At 40.3% G+C, this 21,996-nt stretch overlaps 1 protein-coding gene and 1 long non-coding RNA gene across 7 annotated transcripts in view; both read left to right on the top strand.

The window, feature by feature from the left end:
- The first annotated feature begins 2,168 nt into the window (after nt 1–2,168).
- Nucleotides 2,169–21,996, top strand: part of LOC139563248 (transcription factor 12-like) — a 92,410-nt gene continuing 72,582 nt past the window's right edge. The window contains exons 1-4 of one of the 6 annotated variants that reach the window (XM_071381721.1): nt 2,169–2,378; nt 3,168–3,256; nt 3,464–3,536; nt 21,672–21,754. In XM_071381721.1, the coding sequence (XP_071237822.1) occupies nt 3,185–3,256; nt 3,464–3,536; nt 21,672–21,754 (228 nt within the window). In that variant the 5' untranslated portion in view covers nt 2,169–2,378; nt 3,168–3,184. Of the gene's footprint in view, nt 2,471–3,167; nt 3,257–3,463; nt 3,537–21,671; nt 21,755–21,996 lie in introns of all 6 variants that reach the window. The other 5 variants (XM_071381722.1, XM_071381720.1, XM_071381723.1 and 2 more) reach the window with 5 other exon arrangements.
- On the top strand, nt 12,361–16,853 carry LOC139563249 (uncharacterized). The gene is made up of 2 exons (XR_011672518.1): nt 12,361–16,103; nt 16,706–16,853. It is a non-coding gene; the product is annotated as an uncharacterized lncRNA (long non-coding RNA).

Raw genomic sequence — 21,996 nt, 5'->3', positions numbered from 1 at the left:
CCCATTGAGTGGACAATGGACAGCATAATACCAAGGCTAAAGCTTGACCTACAGTATTCTACTCAAGGTGGGCCACATCCAAACAAGTAGTGTTAGCCTTGTTTGGGGGTATTTTTAAACCTAGATGCAGTGTCTTACCAAACTGCACATTTTTTAATGCATTTTCCCAACTTGATTTCACTGTGATTATATAGATAATATATATAACTATATAGATATACCTGGTGATGTAGGCCTATCAGACTGCAGCCAGGCAAATACTACTATTCTACCAAGAAAAAATTAAGCTGAGAAAGATTCACAAAATTTACTAAATTGGATAAATGTTTTTAACTGTATAATACCAAAGCATTTGAACTCCTCTAAGTATCTACATCCAGTATGCATATGCTACTGATGATCACTGGCTACAGAGATTTGATATTTTCAATATTCAGCAGTATTTTCTATTATCCATAAGTGTCATGTCTCTTCTCTTGACTTTTCTTACTGTGGAAACAAAACATAATAGTCTGGTAGGGACAGATTATTTGTTCAACGGATGATCTTCAATTTATCATTTTGATCGCACACCGAACTTTTCTTCATTAGAAGTGGGGTTCTCAAACTTTTTGGGGCCGAGGAACCTTTTTGTGATAGAAAATTCATCAGTGACCCCCCCATAATCAGAACACAACTCAAATGAGAAAAAAATAGCATACATGGAGTTTACTATGACTTCGACAGTGCATGCATGGCTGGATGAATCAAGTCTTGGGCTCTGGGAAGTAATATTTTAAAGGCCTGCCTCTTAGCATCAGAGAGAATATTTAGCAGTTTTCAAGCTAATTTCCTGTAATTCTACACATTTTGTCATGGGGCAGAGATATTGTTTGTTGTTGCATCTTCTAATATCCTGCAATTCTAACACATTGTTCTATGAGGCAGAGAGAAAATGTTGTAGTTTTAAAGTTTAAATTACAGGCCATTTATATAAAAAATGCAAGAAGTGTTGAGTTGAAACATTCATAATTGGTGAAGTACTGTGGATACCAACATTCCTGTGAGCCTCCTAGGCCCATGTTGCCCAGGGTTAAGTACATAAATTGTAGATGTGTAATATTACATTTTATTGTATTACATACTAAACTTATTACATGGATCCCTTGGCCAAAATGAGTTGAATCTGTTGTTGTTAGTAATATTTATGTTAAAAAACGTATGTAAAAAACAACAACTATTATGTATTCATTTTTTATACGTGATTTATCTGGCCGCAGCCCCTCTGAAGTACCTCGGACCGCACTTTGAGAACCCCTGCATTAGAGTTTTGGCCCTGGCCCAACTCTATTGTTTTCTGAGCCCATTGACACCAATGGCTGAAGAAGCATGCAGCCGAATTGCTAGGATATTACCACTATTAACATTTTACCAATTAATAATTCGATCAAGCTGTTTTTTAATAATTATATATAATGTCGATACATGTAGTCTACAGTTTTCACACCACTTTCTTTCCTTTTTTCCTCTTGCCTTAGCGGAACAGAGAAAAAAGTAGTCCCGACTTATTGTGCTGTTCATAAAAATAGTTTGCAGTTTGCTTGCTTTTTGAGTGTGCTCAAACCGTGATAGACATGACACTGCAGCACACAATGCTCTCTGTCTTTTAGACGGACTCAATTAATAAGGCTAACATACATAGGGACAAACAGGTTATAACTGTGATACTCTAACGTATTAAAAAGAAACTAGGCCTACTCTGCGTCAACATTTCCCATTTCCCAGAATTTTGCTATATGTCCAATTAGTTGCAACCACCTTAAAGTGACCTCTCTCTTTCCCACTTTCTCGGTCCATAGGCATTCATGTCTTAGTCCATATGCATTCATTGGCTACTCATTTATTTGTTATCCCACTTCTGACACCAGTGTAGCGAATTAAGAGGTCTCAAATATCCCCAGACTCCTCCACCAATACCTTTCATTACACCAATGCTCTGATTGACACAACTTACAAAATCTGGCTTCAATCTCTTTGTACTAGTCTCACATAATTTTGCCTAATGATTGATTAAGATAGACTAAATGTAATATGATGGGTCCTCTCAACTACTGTCATCTCCTACCACTCCGCGTGGTGTCTGTATTAGGCTAGGCCGGGATATCGTTTCACTGTTTTCAGCGGAAGGATACAACACCGAATGTCATTGTAGTGCTGAGGTTTTTGCGAAGCAAAAATGTCTGTCTGCCTAAGGTTAACTCGCAAGTGACATATAGGGATATTTTGCTAACTATTACAACCTAAATCACTATTTTACAGTATTTGAGACGCGTTACAAGAGAACGAGGCTCCATACTACCACACCCGATCGCCCTAGTTGGAATTTTAAAGGGGAAAAGGTAAAATATTGTAGTGAGTTTGTCAAAAAAGATTTCGGGACTGGGTGAAAGAAGTTGGGATACAAGAGACTGGAGCTGGTATGGAGTAAAGGGTTGGCATTTGCTTTACTACTTTTACTTGAAAGGGCGTTTTACTCAGCCTGAATTTGTAGCCTACAGCATATTGGTGGATCTTCCTTTTTGTTTAACATGTTAATTCACTTTCTATTTAATGACACATCGAATTCGTGGCTCATCACTGACTATTGCAAAGCAACATATTGTATAGCGTATCATTAGTCCTTGATTTGAAAATCTACAGTAGGTTAGTTATTTTGTAACTTAGTCTGTCGCGGAAGATTGATACAAATGTAGCGTTTGGGGAGTCAGATAAACATTTGAAAAACGATGCTGCAGGTCTCAGTGTGTCACGTAGATGGAATTTCCTTACCACGTATTGGCTACCTTTTCCTTTTCATTCTGTTCAGATGTCATAATGTGCAATAACATTTTCTAAAAGGGAGCGTGGAAACGTGGATGACAAGGGGTCAATTACAATTACTTTCATCGGTTGTTGCAGTAGCCTACCTTTGATCAATTAACTCGCACAGCAATATCAAGGGTCACTGTGCAGATTTATTTTCGGAACCGACGTGTTCTGGGAATATTCCTTATCAACTTCAGTCGGAGTCTAGAATGAGATTGCACTTTACTGAAGTTCGTTATTGAATGGATAATTTTTTTTTAAATCAAGGAATTAGGACAATTTAAAACAAAATTGGACCTAAGCAAACAAACTTTCTTCTTTAGGTCTAAAGATTGGCAGGATGAATCCTCAACAGCGGATTGCCGCTATCGGAACAGACAAGGAATTGAGCGACTTGTTGGATTTTAGCGCGGTAGGACAGTTATCTATCTTTTTATAATGTTTGATTTGTTTGTTATTTAGCCCACTTTATTCTGTATCAGTCAATGTCTCTCCAGTGAAGAAATTGATTATGAAACAGAGGAAGTCTGAACAGCTTGTAACAGATGCATGATTATCAAAGGCAAAATATTAATTTGTCTCAGTCACATTTTTCAGACCATTTCTTTTCTTCTGGTAGATGTTTTCTCCACCTGTAAATAGTGGGAAAAACAGGCCAACCACCCTTGGAAGCAGCCAGTTCAGTGCACCAGGTAGGATTTTATCCCAGAAACCTATTTTAATATGTCCTCTGTTCTGTTTTGTTCTGTTCTGTTCTAGCCCTGGTCCTGTCTCTCCCCCTGCTGTGTCTTGTCTAACCACTGCTGTTTGAAATCTGTTCATATGCGTGTTCCTGATGTCTCCCACTGCATTTTGGATATTTGTGTTATTCATTTTGTGAAAAGCCAAAGGAGCAAGGTTTCATATTCAACATAGTATTACTATTAATTTCCCGCCTCAGCGGTGTGTGTGTGTGTGTGTGTGTGTGTGTGTGTGTGTGTGTGTGTGTGTGTGTGTGTGTGTGTGTGTGTGTGTGTGTGTGTGTGTGTGTGTGTGTGTGTGTGTGCACGTGCACTCTGCACATCTGGTGTGTGAAACATGCCTCCTTCACCTGGAATTATCGTAGACTGACTGCTGTAAAGATGTGAAAATAAGGAATGGTTTAGCCTTATTTTACATATGTGAAAGAATGATTATCGACCTAACAGCTCTGACAGTGTAATATAATTGTAATTATCACTACTTTATAACCCTTCTTTTTGTGTGCAGAAAGATCTCTGTGGCTTGTTCGCATATCCATTTTCTATTGGTTATGACACAAAATAAATTTTGCTCATATTGACAGTGGGGCATTGATTGTGTTTGTGATATATTGCTCCCTAGATTTGTGCAACATATAAAAGCTGTACCTAAGATATCCAATGTCTATCAGTTGTGTAGTAAGTACAGTACGCTTACTTCCTGTTCATCAAGTGGTGTTTCACTGTTTCACTGTGTCCGTCCCCCAGTGCTGAGCTGTTTGAAAAAGGCAGTGAGTTCCTCAGCCCCAGGTCCCTAAAGGCCTGGCCATTCATATGGCCTTCACACATCTATCTCACAGGCTCAATGACTAGAGAATGTGATCTGATGTAATGTACTTTTAGCCGGGAGCATTTCTCATGAAGAAGTGGGCTGTTTAGACTGATGCATCTTGCTTCATTGGCGTAGATGTTTTAATAAGTGTTGCTTAAATTCCCTGCTTTTATGTGGATAATTTCTTCGCTGTAAAGGTTCCAACACATTAATCCATAGCACAATCAAGCATTATATCTCCTCAATACTTGTTTTACGTAAAGCAACAAAGCTTTGCCTTGTCGTTAGTTCTAAAGGACACACTTTTATTGGAAACAACAGCAAGACAATGGACTGAACAGCAAGACAATGGACTGAACAGCAAGACAATGGACTGAACAGCAAGACAATGGGGTCAAAAGGGAGCTTTTGTGAAAAGCCTGGTGAAGTATTTGGATGTTTTTCATAGTACTTTACATCCTCACTTCCCATTCTGGATGCTGTCTCCACAGAAGTAAATAGCTTGGGATCCAGGTCAAGTCGGTGCTGAATTGATGCTTTAAGTACAGTGCCTTCGGAAAGTATTCAGACCCGTTGACTTTTTCCACATTTTGTTAGTTTACAGCCTTATTCTAAAATGAATTAAATAGTTTTTTCCCCTCATCAATCTATACAGAATACCCCATAATGACAAAGCAAAAACAGGTTTTTAGAAATGTAAGCAAATGTCTGAGGTCCTGAACGCTCTGGATCAGGTTTTCATTAAGAATCTCTCAGTACTTTGCTCCGTTCATCTTTGCCTCGATCGTGACTAGTCTCCCAGTCCCTGCTGCTGAAAAACATCCCCACAGCATGATGCTGCCATCACCATGGTTCACTGTAGGTATGGTGCCAGATTTCCTCCAGCCATGACGCTTGGCATTCAGGCATTCAGAGTTCCATCTTGGTTTCATCAGACCAGAGAATCTTGTTTCTCGTGGTCTGAGAGTCTTTAGCTGCCTTTTGGCAAACTCCAAGCGGGCTGTCATGTGCCTTTTACTGAGGAGTGGCTTCCGTCTGGCCACTCTACCATAAAGGCCTGATTGGTGGAGTGCTGCAGAGATAGTTGTCCTTCTGGAAGGTTCTCCCATCTCCACAGAGGAACTCCAGAGCTCTGTCAGAGTGACCATCAGGTTCTTGGTCACCTCCCTGACCAAGGCCCTTCTCCCCCGATTTCGATGTTTGGCTGGGCGGCCAGCTCTAGGAAGAGTCTTGGTGGTTCCAAACTACTTCCATTTAAGAATGATGGAGGCCACTGTGTTCTTGGGGACCTTCAATGCTGCAGACATTTTGTGGTACCCTTCCCCAGATCTGTGCCTCGACACAATCCTGTCTCGGAGCTCTACGGACCATTTCTTCGACCTTGTGGCTTGGTTTTTGCTCTGACATGCAATGTCAACTGTGGGACCTTATATAGACAGGTGTGTGCCTTTCCAAATCATGTCCAATCAATAAAATTTACACCAGGTGGACTCCATACAAGTTGTAGAAATATCTCAAGGATGATCAATGGAAACAGGATGTACCTGACCTCAATTTTGTGTCTCATAGCAAAGGGTCTGAATACTTATGTAAATAAGGTATTTCTGTTTTTTTATTTTAATACATTTGTAAACATTTCTAAAAACCTGTTTTCGCTTTGTCATTATGGGGTATTGTGTGTAGATTGCTGAGGATTGTTATGTATTTAATCCATGTTAGAATAAGTCTGTAACGTAACAAAATGTGGAAAAATTCAAGGGGTCTGAATACTTTCTGAAAGGAAAGGGGGATACCTAGTCAATCAATCAAATGTATTTATAAAGCCCTTTTTACATCAGCCGATGTCACAAAGTGCTATATCTAGACAGTTGCACAACGGAATGCCTTCAACTGAAATGTGTCTTCCGCATTTAACACAACCCCTCTGAATCAGAGAGATGCGGGGGGGCTGCCTTAATCGACATCCACATCTTTGGCGCCCAGGGAACAGTGGGTTAACTGCCTTGCTCAGGGGCAGAATGACAGATTTTTACCATGTCAGCTCAGGGATTCAATCCAGCAACCTTTCGGTTACTGGCTCAAACCACTAGGCTACCTGCCGGCGCTGTATATACTTGCACTTTCATCAATCAGTTTGGGTAAAGCATTCACTGTGCATTCATAACTATTAACAACTATACAGAGCATTATCAATATTTCAATTTGAGTCTGTTTACGTTATGTCAAATATATTCCCAACCATCCTTTAATAGCGCGCTATGTAGCTAATGCTATTTAAAGTGTTGCTGAATAGGCCTACTTCATTTTTGAGTGAAATTCGGTTTCAGTGATCATACCTTCCATTTTGCCCCACCATAATGAAATATAAAATAGAATGTTGCTTCAATTCAAGTGTTACAAAGGAACTCATTTTCTGAATTCCTAATGTGAGAAGTGGGAGAATTGAACTCAGTAAACTCTGCGGTGTGCTTTAGAATTTAATATAGCATGGCATTCATGGACATCATGTGACCAGACACATTTAAGCCTGATGTGTTGGGCATGCACTCTGTGGCTTCCAAAATAGACCAGCATCGGCATGGTGCTTTTTGTTTAGAGTAGAAAAGAAATAGAGACTGTTAATAGACTGTTTTTCACATCAAAGCCCATCGTCATGGCTAAAATGCCTGGTGGTATTTATTTAGTCAGTAAGAAAAGTCACAAGAATTGAGACATGTTTTGTAGAGGCTTATGTGAATGGTATTTTTGTTCTATTTCCATCAATAGACATTGTGGGATCTGTTTTGATCTTACTCTCTCCTTGAGTTTTTTTTAATGTGTGTCAGAGTCACACATCTGTCTGTTCCAAGCTTGATATACTCCTTGACCTAAAGTAAGTAGTAAACTAGAAACCACTGATACCTCAAATGTAATGTTCTGCATGATGCAATACTCACGTTAACATCTATGTCCAAGCTGCTCAGTTAGCTTGCTTCAGAGCTCACTGTGGCACTTTTATATTTGGAGAGCTATATTAGGAATATTTTCAGATCATGGTTTGCTCTCTCTGTCCCACCTACTTTAGACTTGCTGTAGAAGTCAGCCAAGAATCAGAAAAGCCATAATTATGTTTGGGTTGTTATTGCTCCTAGAGGGACAGTCTGAGGCAAATATTTCTGCTACTACTGCGGGTTGGCAACCTGAACAGAATTTATGATACATTTCTCCTGCAATTTTGCCTTCCTGTAATTATGCTTATTTATCCCATCTTGTTTAGAATGGGCCTAAGTATTCCTGGTTGGCCTGCAGTCAATTCAAAGAATGTGCCACATGTTATCATTCACTTGTTTACAGAATAGATGAAGCCAAGTTGTACAAGGATGTTACAAGGATGTCAGAACTGTTACATTATATTTACAATACGTTTTGTGAATATAATTTAAATGATATGCTTGTGATAGACTTACACTGCATTTTCCTTCCACTTCAGCAAACTTTCTCTCAGTTTAAAGCTCTTTCTTCAGCTTTTATCCCCATGGATTAGAAAATATTATTATCTGCTGATTAATTATTAATACAGTGTTGAAGAATATGACTTATTCTCATTCAGAATTATTAAGAAAGTTTTTTTTTGTTCAGTCAGAAGACTTAGAACTTGCAGAAGTACCCAGCTTGCATTTTAAGATAATTTAACACACACAAAAACCTCTCCACTGTACATGGCACAATGTGTGAAGATATAAAAGGTGACAAAACTCAGCTTATCTTCAAAGCATTTTCAAAGGATTTGGAATGTTGTATTTTTTTGTTTAAAGCAACTGCTAAGTCGGTCTTCAATTTAACCATGCATTTTTCTTCTAAAATGGATTATTCCAAACAGATTCAATATATGTAACCACAACAGTAGCTTTCAACTGAGGTTCTTAAAGAAGGACTGAGCTGAATCTTTTCTTTTCTTTTGCTCATGAAGCTGTTGTCCCTTGAGATGCTTCCCACTCCAGTTCTCCTTTTGACTGATTTCATTTCTCATAGGCTCTCATTGTTTTGAGTGTGTTTATTTAAATCCACATAAGATCATCTCATTTTAGTTTGTAGTCTCAGAACCCCTGTTTTACAAAAGTGCATGAAAAAATGATAGACTATATAAAAAAAAGTAAATATTTTATTTCATTTATAAAAATTTGATCAGGTCTTATCAGGCTTTAGTTTGACAAACCTCATTTCATGTTTTAAGCCTTTGAGTGTATTGGTGAAGGAATCATTTTCTTTCAGAGACGCCTGTTTATTTTTTAGATAACCTGCTGGCTGCTCTGTGAACCATTGGGCCACACTGCATTTGTGATGCCTTCAAATGGGTACCCACCCCTGGCAGACTGGGCCTCCTGCCCGCCATTGGAGGGAAGATTCAGGGAGAGTTTGGACATCTCTCATTTATCTATCACAGGTCACCTCCTGACTTGGTTATGGAGAACTGTGCTGTTGCCGTAGCGATGAAAGTCCATTGAAGGCAGGTGACTTGGCACAGCTTTTGCATCTGTTTTTGCAGGTCTGCCAAGAGGAAAAGCATTAAAATAATGTCTTCAGTCACCCAATATGCGGTAGATTACTATCAGGCTTCTCCTAGACTGTCATTATTTTGATATAAGAAAGTTGGTGTTGTACATCTGACTTGGCTCCTTTGATGTGGATTCCAATTCATTTTTCAAATGAGCAGTTTATTACCATGTATTTGATGTTGTATTAAGTTGTGAAGGCACTTAGTTGGTGGGGACCAAACAACCCTTATTGTGACTTGAGGCTGCTGGATTTAAAACCAGGCAGAGATACATTTCTATACCTGCTTATCTGTGCTTGACCTCTGGCTGATATAGTCTGAATGCACACAGTGTTAGGTGTTGGACGGAGGTAGTGAGTTGTATCTGTATGTATGTACTGTATGTACACTACTGTTCAAAAGTTTGGGGTCACTTAGAAATGTCCTTGTTTTTGAAAGAAAAGCAAATTTTTTGTACATTAAAATAACATCAAATTTATCAGAAATACAGTGTAAACATTGTTAATGTTGTAAATGACTATTGTAGCTTTAACATTAACAATGTCTACACTGTATTTCTGATCAATTTAATGTTATTTTAATGGTCAAAAAATTTGCTTTACTTTCAAAAACAAGGACATTTCTAAGTGACCCCAAACTTTTGAACGGTAGTGTATGCTTCAAGAACACCTGCTGCTGAAGCACAGGATGTCTGTTAGTTTTAAAACTAAACTCCCAAATACAGTACATTGATGCTGGGTACTCTGGACTTAAGGGAGCATGTTGGTGTCAGGTCGAAAGCACTCCTCAGAGATACAGAGTTGCATTGGTCAACATGCCACACAGAGAGAGAGAGAGCATTAGCTTTAGCTACCTCCATCCTGACCACTAATGACTGACCCTACCCTCTGAGGACGTATCTGGGGGCAGCAGCGGGAGGAGGAGGGGTGGGTTGTCCTCGTCTAATGATCTGAGAGCCCGTGGCCATCGCATGCAGCCGGGCCTGCCGTGTGGTGTCAGTGATGCGCCTGGGAGCGTGCAGGGCTTCGATTGGGAATAACAGAGCAGGGGTTAGTGGGAAGGAATGAGTAATGATCCCCTGTTTGATCTACCAGGCCCCTGTGGAAGTCAGAGAGCCCTGGACAGAGCATTACTGAGGGTACTCTGGGGAGCTGCTGGGATGCTGAGTTGGGGACTGGCCCTTTACCAGTTTAACCATATCTACTCAGGATCTCAGAAGGAGAGGGGATGCAGGCTAGGAGGGAGCATGTGCTCTGTGCTGTTTTTTAAAGAGACAGCCATTATTGAATGGAAAAGGTGATATTGTAAATTGTGTGATTATGAACACACGGCTTTGTATTTGTAGATTCAGATGTGTTCTATTTTCCAGTAGCAGCTCAAGTCTTGCACCTGTATTGATATACGTAGTGCCAGGAATGTACCTAACTGTTTGTGTCCAACGGACTGCATGGGAGCTCCGACCTGGGATGTTATGTTATGTGCCATCCAGAGTGCAGTGGTTATGTGCAGTACGTGACCACCCCTCTACTATCACTGTTTTTATTACAGCTCCCTCTCTGCCAACCTAGCTGTTTGGGTTTCTTCACTGGCTATGTCCTATTTGTGTTTGAAGATAGAAGGTATGATAAGGAAATTGTCTGTTTGGTCACTCTGTGCGGGTGTTGAGGGGAGGGGGATTTAAATGCAGGAATCAGACTATGTACACCACTGCCTTGCCAAAAAGCATACCAAATAATTGTCCTTATCAGATAGGTTTCCATCATAGGGTCATGTTTTGTTCTAGTGGTTTTAAAGATCACAGAGTGGATTGTTGCACAATGGGGCATCTCTGTTTCTTTCACTCTTTCCCACACTCATAAATGCTCTCTAGCTCTCTCTCTCTCTCTCTCTCTCTCGCAAACACACACGCACAACATTTTCTCAGGTGTTGTGGCTAGTTTGTGAGGATAATTGAGTGTTTGGGGCTGACCGTGACCTGAGGCTTGATACATTTGTTAGGATTTCCATTTCAGATATAGAAAATGCTGATGAGTCCAAGTCGTTGTTGTGTAGGCCTAATCCCTCAGCAGTGGCTGGGCCAGCCTCTCCTATGTATATATTTAGTTGCAACTGCATTTACAGTGAATGTGGCATGTTATTTTTAGGTCTGAGGTCTGAAATGTTTTTTTTGCTGTGCTGTGCAAAATACCAATCAAATTGAAGTTCAATCTCTCCTCTTTTAAAATACTTGAGGATTACTGCGTACCACTGATTTGTTCCTGGTTTTAATTTGTCTTTTGAAGGATTTACAGTAATAAATTAAAGACGATGGACTCGAGCTAAATCTTTTGTAAAGCTCTCAACTTTCAATTCGTGCAACCTCATTTTGTTTGTTACCATGGTAATTATTGTAATGAAGGGAAATAATTTTCTCTTTGGCTTTGTTACATTATTGAATGAGGGAGAGGAAGCAGGCACATGTGTTACATCCTTTACATCATAAATGGCAATACATTAAAATTGTATTTTTATTGCAGATTAATAATAAAAAAACTGAATTTGAAGGAAATACTGATGACATTGCGCTGTGTGCTTTCCTACCATTTTTCTCCTTGTCTCTCAGCTGGGAATATGTTCCCTTCCTGCAAATCTAATAATTATTACTGCGCTAGAAGACTGAAATATGAATCACTCATTATTTGACAGTTAGGTCCAGAATACTTATAAAGAGCTTTTTGATTATTTGTGCTAATCAACATTGATCAAAAAGGGTGATGAAAAGTGAGTTAATAAATTGAGAGAGCTTGTCGTTTTTCCAGACTCCTTTTGGCCCTGTCCCAGGATCCTCTCTGACTGTGAAACAGATGGGACAGCAGAGGGGCACTGGTCATGCACTCTGATTGGCTGTCACTCACTTTATTACATCACTAATATCGTCCCATCATGTTAATTCACTTTTGATACCAAAGAAGGGCTCTCTCACTCCCACATGTTCATCTCCATCACTAGAAAACACGTCACGAGAAAGAGAAGATCACACAAGCCCAAATGAGTCAGGAAAGCCTGCTGTTCCCCTCCTATGAGTAGCGTGAGAGTAGCTTGCTGTGCTGACAGCCCTGCCATTGGTGTCAGGGACAGGGGAGAATGAGGGAACGTTTGGCTCCAGTGCAACCAGGGCCTGTGTTATATTCAGCACAGCAGTTGGAGGCAGAGGAGTGGGACTCGATGGGCCTTCTTCTGCCATGTTGGCTAATTTATGGCCAGGAGCACAGGAATGAGAAGGGACTCTGTATCAGAAGCTATATATATATATATATATATATATATATATATATATATATATATATATATATATATATATATGTGTGTGTGTATGTGTGTGTATGTGTGTGTGTATGTGTGTGTGTGTGTGTGTGTGTGCGTGTGCGTGTGCGTGTGCGTGTGCGCGTGCGCGTGCGCGTGTGAGATAGCACTCAGCCCTCTGATGAGGGATCTGATAGTGCTGTTAGAACAGTCATAAGACACGGCTCTGATTAAACAGCTCAATAAAACTAAGTCCTCCTGATGTAATAAATGCGCTGCTGATTGCAGGAACCCGCTGGTATGATAGGCTAATCCTTTTGTGCTCCAGTGTTTGTTTCACCCTAAAAAGATCCACGCACAGTGAATGAATAAAGAGATATGACTTGTCTGCTTGTACGACCACACGAGAGCACTTCTCTGTAGTTAACCTTTCTACTGAGTGGATTGCAAGTTGAGGGTTTTTACAGTACAGGTTCTAGGGTAAATTGAGTCTGCAATTATGAGTCTTTTTTGTTGTTGATGTAACATTACTTGAAATATTATTGCATAGCAGTATTAGAGCACTTACAGTTGAAGTCGGAAGTTTGCATACACTTAGGTTGGAGTCATTAAAACTAGTTTTTCAACCACTCCACAAATTTCTTGTTAACAAACTATAGTTTTGGCAAGCCGGTTAGGACACCTACTTTGTGCATGATGCAAGTAATTTTTCCAACAATTGTTAACAGACAGATTATTTCTGTCTGTTTACATATAAGTTTACATATACTAAGTTGACTGTGCCTTTAAACAGCTTGGAAAATTCCAGAAAATGATGCCATGGCTTTAGAAGCTTCTGATAGGCTAATTTACATAATTTGAGTCAATTGGAGGTGTACCTGTGGATGTATTTCAAGGCCTACCTTCAAACTCAGTCACTATTTGCTTGTCATCATGGAAAAATCAAAAGAAATCAGCCAAGACCTCAGAAAATAATTGTGGACCTCCGCAAGTCTGGTTCATCCTTGGGAACAATTTCCAAATGCCTGAAGGTACCACATTCATCTGTACAAACAACGTACTTTGGTGCGAAAATTGCAAATCAATCCCAGAACAACAGCAAAGGACCTTGTGAAGATACTGGAGGAAACAGGTACAAAAGTATCTATATCCACAGTAAAACGAGTCCTATATCAACATAACCTGAAAGGCCGCTCAGCAAGGAAGAAGCCAATGCTCCAAAACCGCCATAAAAAAAGCCAGACTACAGTTTGCAACTGCACATGGGGACAAAGATCGTACTTTTTGGAGAAATGTCCTCTGGTCTGATGAAACAAAAATAGAACTGTTTGGCCATAATGACCATTGTTATGTTTGGAGGCATAACTTGCAAGCCGAAGAACACCATTCCAACTGTGAAGCACGGGGGTGGCAGCATCATGTTTTGGAGGTGCTTTGCTGCAGGAGGGACTGGTGCACTTCACAAAATAGATGGCATCATGAGAAAGGAAAATTATGTGGATATATTGAAGCAAAATCTCAAGACATCAGTCAGGAAGTTAAAGCTTGGTTGCAAATGGGTCTTTCAAATGGACAATGACCCCAAGCATACTCCCAAAGTTGTGGCAAAATGGCTTAAGGACAACAAAGTCAAGGTATTGGAGTGGCCATCACAAAGCCCTGACCTCAATCCCATAGAACATTTGTGGGCAGAACTGAAAAAGCGTGTGCGAGCAAGGAGGCCTACAAACCTGACTCAGTTACACCAGCTCTGTCAGGAGGAATGGGCCAAAATTCACCCAACTTATTGTGGGAAGCTTGTGGAAGGCTACCCGAAACGTTTGACCCAAGTTAAACAATTTAAAGGCAATACTACCAAATACTAATTGAGTGTATGTAAACTTTTGACCCACTGGGAATGTGATGAAAGAAACAAAAGCTGAAATAAATCATTCTCTCTACTATTATTCTGACATTTCACATTCTTAAAATAAAGTGGTGATCCTAACTGACCTACGACAGGGAATGTTTACTAGGATTAAATGCCATTAATTGTGAAAAACTGAGTTTAAATGTATTTGGCTAAGGTGTATGTAAGCTTCCGACTTCAACTGTAGCTCATTTAGTCTGCCACTGTGCCTAGTTAAACTGTTTCTCAACCAGTTCAAGGCCTTTTGAATGAAATATGAGTGGATTTGGTGTTCGTAAACATTTTAGATACACGTTATTAACTAGAAACCTAAGGGAAATTGATTTATGTTAAATAAGAAACGAATTTATTCTGCATAACTACTGCACTCTGGCAGTTTATGTTATAGCAGAGATAAATTCCTCATCTCTTTAGCCTGCGTGCTCCAGCTCCTCTAGAGGAAAAAGCACCTTTCCTCCGTAAGCCACTGTGAACATATGGCGAGGGGCGCAGGCAGCAGCACAGGAAGGAAGTGTGGAAATTGCAGGGAATGAGAGTTTGGATTAATGCGTCTGAACTGGGCATACCCAGATAAATGCAGCAGAACCGCACTGCCAGGACCCTTCAAGGCCCCTCCGAAGTGTGCCAGAGAAACAGAGATAGCAAAACAAACATATACACCTCTGCAGCTTGAACAGAGGGAAATAGTGGTTTCTCCTTCGTGCCTTTTAATGACATGAATTTGAAGAGGCCATTGGTTGTGGGTTGTGTGTGCTCATCAGGGGGACATTGGGCAAATACTGCAGCTTCGCCGGCTCCATACCTCTGCCTACCTAGAGATATTTCTACAAATTAAAAAAAAAAAAATTATGAAACTGATAGTAATTATGGTTTAATTTGATGACATTTGTCAATGTCGATATTAGGCTTGGGTGATATACCGTATACTGGGGTATTTCGAAATACCGGCGGTATGATTTTCAATACTGTTAAAAAAATATATATACTTTTTTTGTGGGGGGGGTCACGGGGGCTGACGAAGTGCGTGCTACCCCACTGCTTATTACTAAGTATAAGTTAAATTTAACTATAAGAAATCTAACATGTCAAATATTTTAAATCCAGCTCAGGGCTCCACCTATGCATTTGGTTTGCTAACTTGCTAACTAAGTGGCTAGATGTCAAGATCAAGTATCTTGGACATTCAATCCCATCCTAGATCAAGATCCCTGTGTACATTCGATAATACTGTATACCCCGGTATGGTACAGAAATGGTATGAAGATGTGGATACTGCCCAAACCTAGTCGATATCCCATTGAAATGCTTTTTTATTTAAAAAAAATTATCTCTCTGCACACAGTCAAAAAAAGTATATATATATTTTTAACAGTTTAGGGTACTCCGACACACACACGGCCCCAGTGAGGGGTTGTCCCTCGCAGCGAGCCGAGCCGGTCTCCATGTGACACGAGAGAGTAGCTGTTAGATTGGAAGTGAACAACCGAAAATAGCTCCCTTCTTTGCATACAGTCAAATCAGCTCAAGCTGTGCACGGTGGCAGACTTGGTTGTTCAGTTGCAGGCACTCTTGTTTGATGCATTTCATTAACGATACCGTGACGAATTCAAATGTATATCTATCTATCGCTACAGCATGTCTTATTAATCTGCCTGCTGCCTGCCTCACGACTGTTTGCTCGGAGTTGGAGGGGATCCCGAAGGGGAAGCGTCTTGTCATTTGCTTGTCAAGGCCTCTGTCTGTGACAGCGCTTTGTGGATGACTGGATCTCAGTGCAGAGAGAGAGTCTGTCTAATGAAGACACTACTGCACTAGCTCTGACAAACCTCTCATTGCTACATGTGTATGGGGAAGTCACATTGTACATTGCACAAATTGGACTTAATTCAATTAACAGGCTGGTGAGCTCTTCAGAGCCTAGGCAGTTGTAGTAGTGGTAGTCTATTATAAATATTAATTGTGAGGAGGTGAACATATTAAACGGTAAGCTTTTTTTGTCTGATTTTTATGATGGTTACTACCGTATGTGAAATAATCACTGTGTTGTTTACTTATTTTAACAATGAATCAAAAACCTATCACTATACCTGATGTCTTCATTGCTTTTTGACAAATGTCAGTTGAGCGTAGTGATCATTATTTAAGATTCTGAGAATGTTTAGTTTATTATTTTAACCCCACTGTAGATTCAGTCATGTAAGGTGAAGAATGAGGCTAGCTTGTTTACGTTTTCTGTATTGATGTTTCACTCCTAGACTATGTCTGGAGGACGTGTTTCCTCTCTGAGGAGGCAGAGCACAACTGGTAAAGACATGGTAATGCCTCGGCAGCCACAACTGTTTGCCATCATTTACGAGGTTGCTTCCCTGTAGGTCCGTATCGATTGCAGCCCGCAGTGATTCCACAAGCGATGCCCACTTGGTCTGAATGTTTGGTAGCCTAGCAATTTGGCAAAAAAAAACTGTGTTTTCAGTTCTGCCAAATGACCTGGACATCGCTTTGTGATGTCGCGTCTGGTGTGCTTGTTGTTTTTAGCAGTGGTCGTTCACAGTTGTGTGAAGTAACAAATGCATTTCTTTTTTCAGTGGGGTTTGCCAGAAAACAGGGTCCGTTTGAACAATCGGTGCGGTGCCCTTTTGACTGTATGTCTGAGGGGATGTGGACACCTGGTCAACAATTAAACTGCAGAGGAGAGCAGACATTGCCAAGATAAATATTTGCCCTCCAATTCAAGGTTGTGTTCACGTGTTTGATTTGAGACGTGGAGGATATTACGTGTTTGTTCCTGACAGTCAGTTGGCAGTGATGTAAGCTCCGGTTCCCCACACTGAACACCTCTGTTCACTAGATCAGATCACTCAGAACATAACAGCACTGCTCAGTGACTGTGGAATATGTGGTTTCATGTGAGGTTATTCATAATACTAAACATTTGCTGTTCAGGCTACCTCATTTAAATTATGCTGTAGATTTTATTTGTATTTTGCACTTTGACACAGTTCCAATGTTTAGTGTGGCTTATTTGGATTAAATGTTCTTACTAGCTCAAGCAGAGTTACAATGAGTTGTTTGTCTGTATTCAGTCTCTATCCATAAATCTGTAAATAAACAATGTTGGAATTTCTTTGATGTATACATTTTGTTCTTCAAGATGTTGGGTTTCCATACAGTTATGTAGCAGTTATGTCATAAGGTAGCAGTTGAAATGTAGGAATGTTAGCTACCATTTTTACATTTTTACTGTTGTGACAATCTCACTTTAAAAAAATAATTCAGTGCCTAGGATGTTGTGAGAAAGAGTGTGATTTTAACGGTGCTCCTAAGCTTCTCTTCCGAGCTCCTGTGTAACCGTAAATATATTTGCCACTTGATTTCTTTAAATAGTGCAGACAGAGGTGTTGGTATGCATTGAGGAATTGATCACACATATGTAGTTCAGCTCGGTCTAGGCATACATGTAGATCAGCAAGACATTTCCTGTCCTTATTTTTGGGAGATTTTTTTCCTCTGAAGAAACGGTAACCTCTGACAGGATAATAGCAGAAAACGTCTTTATTTTTATAAACCGAAAAGATTATAGACCCTAGAAATGCCTAGAAAAACAAGTTTAACTTGTTTTGTTGATGTTAAAAGCTGGTACAGGATGTTTTTATTAGACTATTCTGAAAAGAAAAGAAGGTTCTGGATCTGACTTTGTTCCTCGGCTGCATCGGCTCGCAGAGACTACAACGACTACAGAGACTATAGAGACTACAACAACTATAGAGACTACAGAGACCACAGAGACTATAGAGACTCTAGAGACTACAACAACTATAGAGACTACAATGACTACAGAGACCACAGAGACTATAGAGACTACAACAACTATAGAGACTACAATGACTACAACAACTATAGAGACTACAATGACTACGGAGACCACCGAGACTATAGAGACTATAGAGACTACAATGACTACAACAACTAAAGAGACTACAATGACTACAGAGACTATAGAGACTACAATGACCACAATGACTACAACAACTACAAAGAATATAGAGACTACAAAGACTTCAGAGACTACAATGACTACAAAGACTACATAGACTATAGAGACTACAACAATTACAGAAACTATAGAGACTACAGGCAAATGAGTACCAGGTTGTGTGTCAGGCTGCATTTTGAAATGCACATCACAAGGACTGTGACTGACTGTGATCAGTTATTTTTATTTAGTTTTATTGCTAAGGGCTTCATAAAAGTATGCCAACCTAAGACCTCTCCTAGGAGTTAGTCTCCTATATCCAGAGTCCCCTTCAAATGTTATTTTAATCAATGAACAAAGAATTGCTTTGATTTCTTCCTAAATACTAAACTGAAGAAAAGTTAAAGGAGGATATCTAATGACTGCCAGACTTGAAAACAGGATAGACAAAGATTTGCACACAGAGCAGTGCCCGTGCCAAGTTAAATCCATATTTAAATCCTCTACTCGACATACACTGCATGTAAATGAACATTCTTTGGCATAGGTTTATGCAGTGGGGGCACGCCAGAGAGCAAAATCCCACTTTAGTCAAACTGAAGCATTCATATCTGCATAATGTCTTTGTCTATTTCCTGTTCAATTCTATAATTGAGAACTAGGGTTGTGAAATAATTAGAAGAGGGTCTTTGCCACACATATATGCACAGCTGACAATGTGGCTGTCAATGCAGTGCAGTATGATTCCATGTTAAGTGTGTGACCAGTGTGCTGGGTTGCGGAGTGGATATATGATGGAGTTTGTTCCAGAGCAGAGCAGAGCTGCCACAGATGGGGCTGACAGGTCTGCGTGCCGTACCTCTGAAGCCTCTCTGTTCCCAGCAGCAGGACATGGGCGCCCTGTTCCATAAAACCTGTTACACATCAAACGTGATGAAAGTGATGAATGGTAGGTGAATATGGACTGTATTAAGAGCAGATGAGACCTGGATGATATTACAGACAGGTGGAATTGATCTTATAATACATTTGTCAGGCTACAGTAATAGTATGCCTCTGTATTTTATCTGCTTAACTGTTGGTGTGTGTGTGACCTCAGCTACTGTAGCAGTGTCTCATGACGTTGGTTGTCAGTGATTTGGTGGGTGGTTAAATGGAGTGGCTGACTCATAACAGTAGAAACCACAGAGAGACGGTTCCTTCCTTCCAAGCCAAATGGAACCGATCCGAGTCCCTGGGCCACTTTCTTTCAAACCTTGTTGTCTGTTAGCTTAGAATTGACATCACAGATGTGCATTTAGATATTTCTTCCAGAGATATTAGTCATGCATTCCACATTAGAAATATAAGATAAAAGCCTAATTATTCCTCAGAGAAGGACTTCCCTGTGCTGTAGATACAAAACCCATATCCTTTTCCCTAACATTTCACCTATCAATAGCAGCCATATTTATGTTTCTCTAGAGAACAAAAACGATGTATACTCCTGAAGAAACGGCATAGCACAGAAGAATCAAAAACGACATCTGCACAAATACCACTGGTGTTTACATTCATAATATAACCAGCACATTCACACATTTATATTAGTTTGTTAACCTCTTGAAGAGAATGCTTAACAAAACGTGTCAAGTTGCTATTCCGTAGATGACTATTTTAGCATTATCTCCTCATTTGAAGACAACTCTACCGCTCTATGTTTGTCTCAATCAGTGTGAAGCATAGTGATATTGTGTTGTTCCTGGCTGGTGTAGCTATATCTGTAGAGAGAGGACCCTGGAGCACCAGGCAGGAGCACCAGGCAGGAGCTGGCAGTCAGGACAGAGACTAGAGACTGGAGCTGGTGACAACTAGTGCCCTAAAGAGCCAAGCAGGGTTGCACTACAGTCAGAGCCAAGTGCTACAGCTAGTGTGGAGTACAGCGTTTCCCCTTTTGGAATGTTATATTATTATGTGTAGTGTTAACATGTTATTTCACTTTTGAAAAGTGTATTACTGTGTATTGCTAGAGTATGCAAATGAAGGTGCCATGAGTTGAGTTGAGTTGAATTGACTGCTGCACTCTGTGCAGTTCTGCCAGCCTCACATTGGCCGGCCTCTACATTGTCTTTGGCACGGGGTCTAGCCCACACATCGTGATTGTGTGATGTAGGCCTAGTTCTTTTTCACGGTGGAAAAGTCTACTTCTCCCCTCGCTAAAGGGCCTGTTTGTTCTCCTCATGCAAATGCAGATAGCTGGTGTTTAGTGTGTGCCCAGCCATGCGGTCAAGTGGCACGGTTCAGGCAACCGAAGACTTATGTTTTTTTGACACTAACATTTTGAAATTTTCAGCAAATTAAAGTGGATTACAGGCCCTCTGAGAGTCTGTGTTATGGTTTAACGGTTTGATTCATTGTATATACAGTTCCTTTAAATCTGATCTGTTATATTTGAGGGCGGAATCAAATGAATGGTATTGCACTTTTCTGAAGCAGGGTGAAATGACAAAGGGAACAATCAATAACTTGCAAAATGTTGATGTTACTCCCCCTCCTACAATTATGTAGCATACATGGGTCCGGGAGTGGAATGCTGTTACCTACAAAAAAATATTGGTTCAAACAGCGTGAAGAATCTCAGAATCGTATCTCTTTACTGAGCAGGCCCCATAAATGTAATTTCGAAGGTCAGATATTATATTTGTTCATCACATAGCAGATGTTGAATTCATGCAATTGTGTCAACTTTATTGATTTATTTGTTTATCTATTATTTTATTTTGCTGTCTTTGGAAACATGGTGTTTTTTAAAATGAGTTTTATGAAGTTTCAGTGCTCAGCTGTTTTGATAGGGCTGGACTATACATCACTGCCAAATCATCCAGCTCTAGTGCTCTGAAGCACATTTTGAGCATGCACACATGCTAAGGGGTGCACATTTTTTTGTCCGTGATTTATGTAAACCAAAATAAATGACGCCGTGAAAATGTGCCTGACACTCGTAAAGCAGCACAGCCTTTGAATAGAGGTATAACAGATTAGTCACTTTCTTCTACTCTTGCTCTGTCGTCTGTCCTCCTGCCAAGAGACTGGCAGCATGCTCGCTCGCCCAGGGACAGACATGACTGTAGATGTACTGTTATGTCTTTTGTTAAACCAGGCCTCTGGAGAACTGAGAGGCCATTGCTATGAGACATTAGACGTGTGAAATATCTCTGCCCTGTTTGATTAACTGCAGCCTTCGCTTTTTGATTCAAGAGAGATCATAAAGAAATGAAAAAAATCACTTTTGGATAGCAATGCAACTTTGCAATTAATTTGTTATATCACATTTTGAATAGTGTGTATGTCTAATTCAGTTCCTCTAGGGGTACACTGGTTCCTTTCCTGTGCTGTATGGCCCCTCTCTTTCTGTGTTTGTTTATATGTGTAACCTGTCACTCCAGCTCTGTCTAACTGTTAAATGTCTATGTGTGTGTTCTTGTGTGTGAGTGTGAGATTAGAGAGAGTCTGTTTATGTGTGTGTGTGTGTGTGTGTATGTTGGTGAGGAGTCTGAGGACACGCTGCTGATGGAGTTGTGCATCTCTTCTTCTGACAGGTATGGATGAGAGGCCGAGCCAGGAAGCATCCTCCTGGGCCCCAGGTGGCCAGTCGTCCAGTCCCTCCTACGAGTCCTCCAGGGTAAGAACCCTGGCCCACTCACTCTCCGTGCACTCCCTCACCTCACCCCTCTGTCTCCTTCTGCCTGGCCTTTCTGCACCACATCATTTAACACTCATTACATCAACGTGTTACATTACATTCACAGCTCACTGCAGAGGCAGGGAGGGAGAGAGCACCAGTCATGTTGTGTGACCTGTAATTGGCATAATTTTATTTTCCAGTATGACCACATTGCATGGCACCAATATCCTCTTAAGTGA

The sequence above is a fragment of the Salvelinus alpinus genome, chromosome 33, assembly GCF_045679555.1.
Source record: "Salvelinus alpinus chromosome 33, SLU_Salpinus.1, whole genome shotgun sequence".
NCBI lineage: Eukaryota > Metazoa > Chordata > Actinopteri > Salmoniformes > Salmonidae > Salvelinus > Salvelinus alpinus.
The sequence above is the reverse complement of the archived record's forward strand: the minus strand, read 5'-3'. Positions and strand labels throughout refer to the sequence as shown.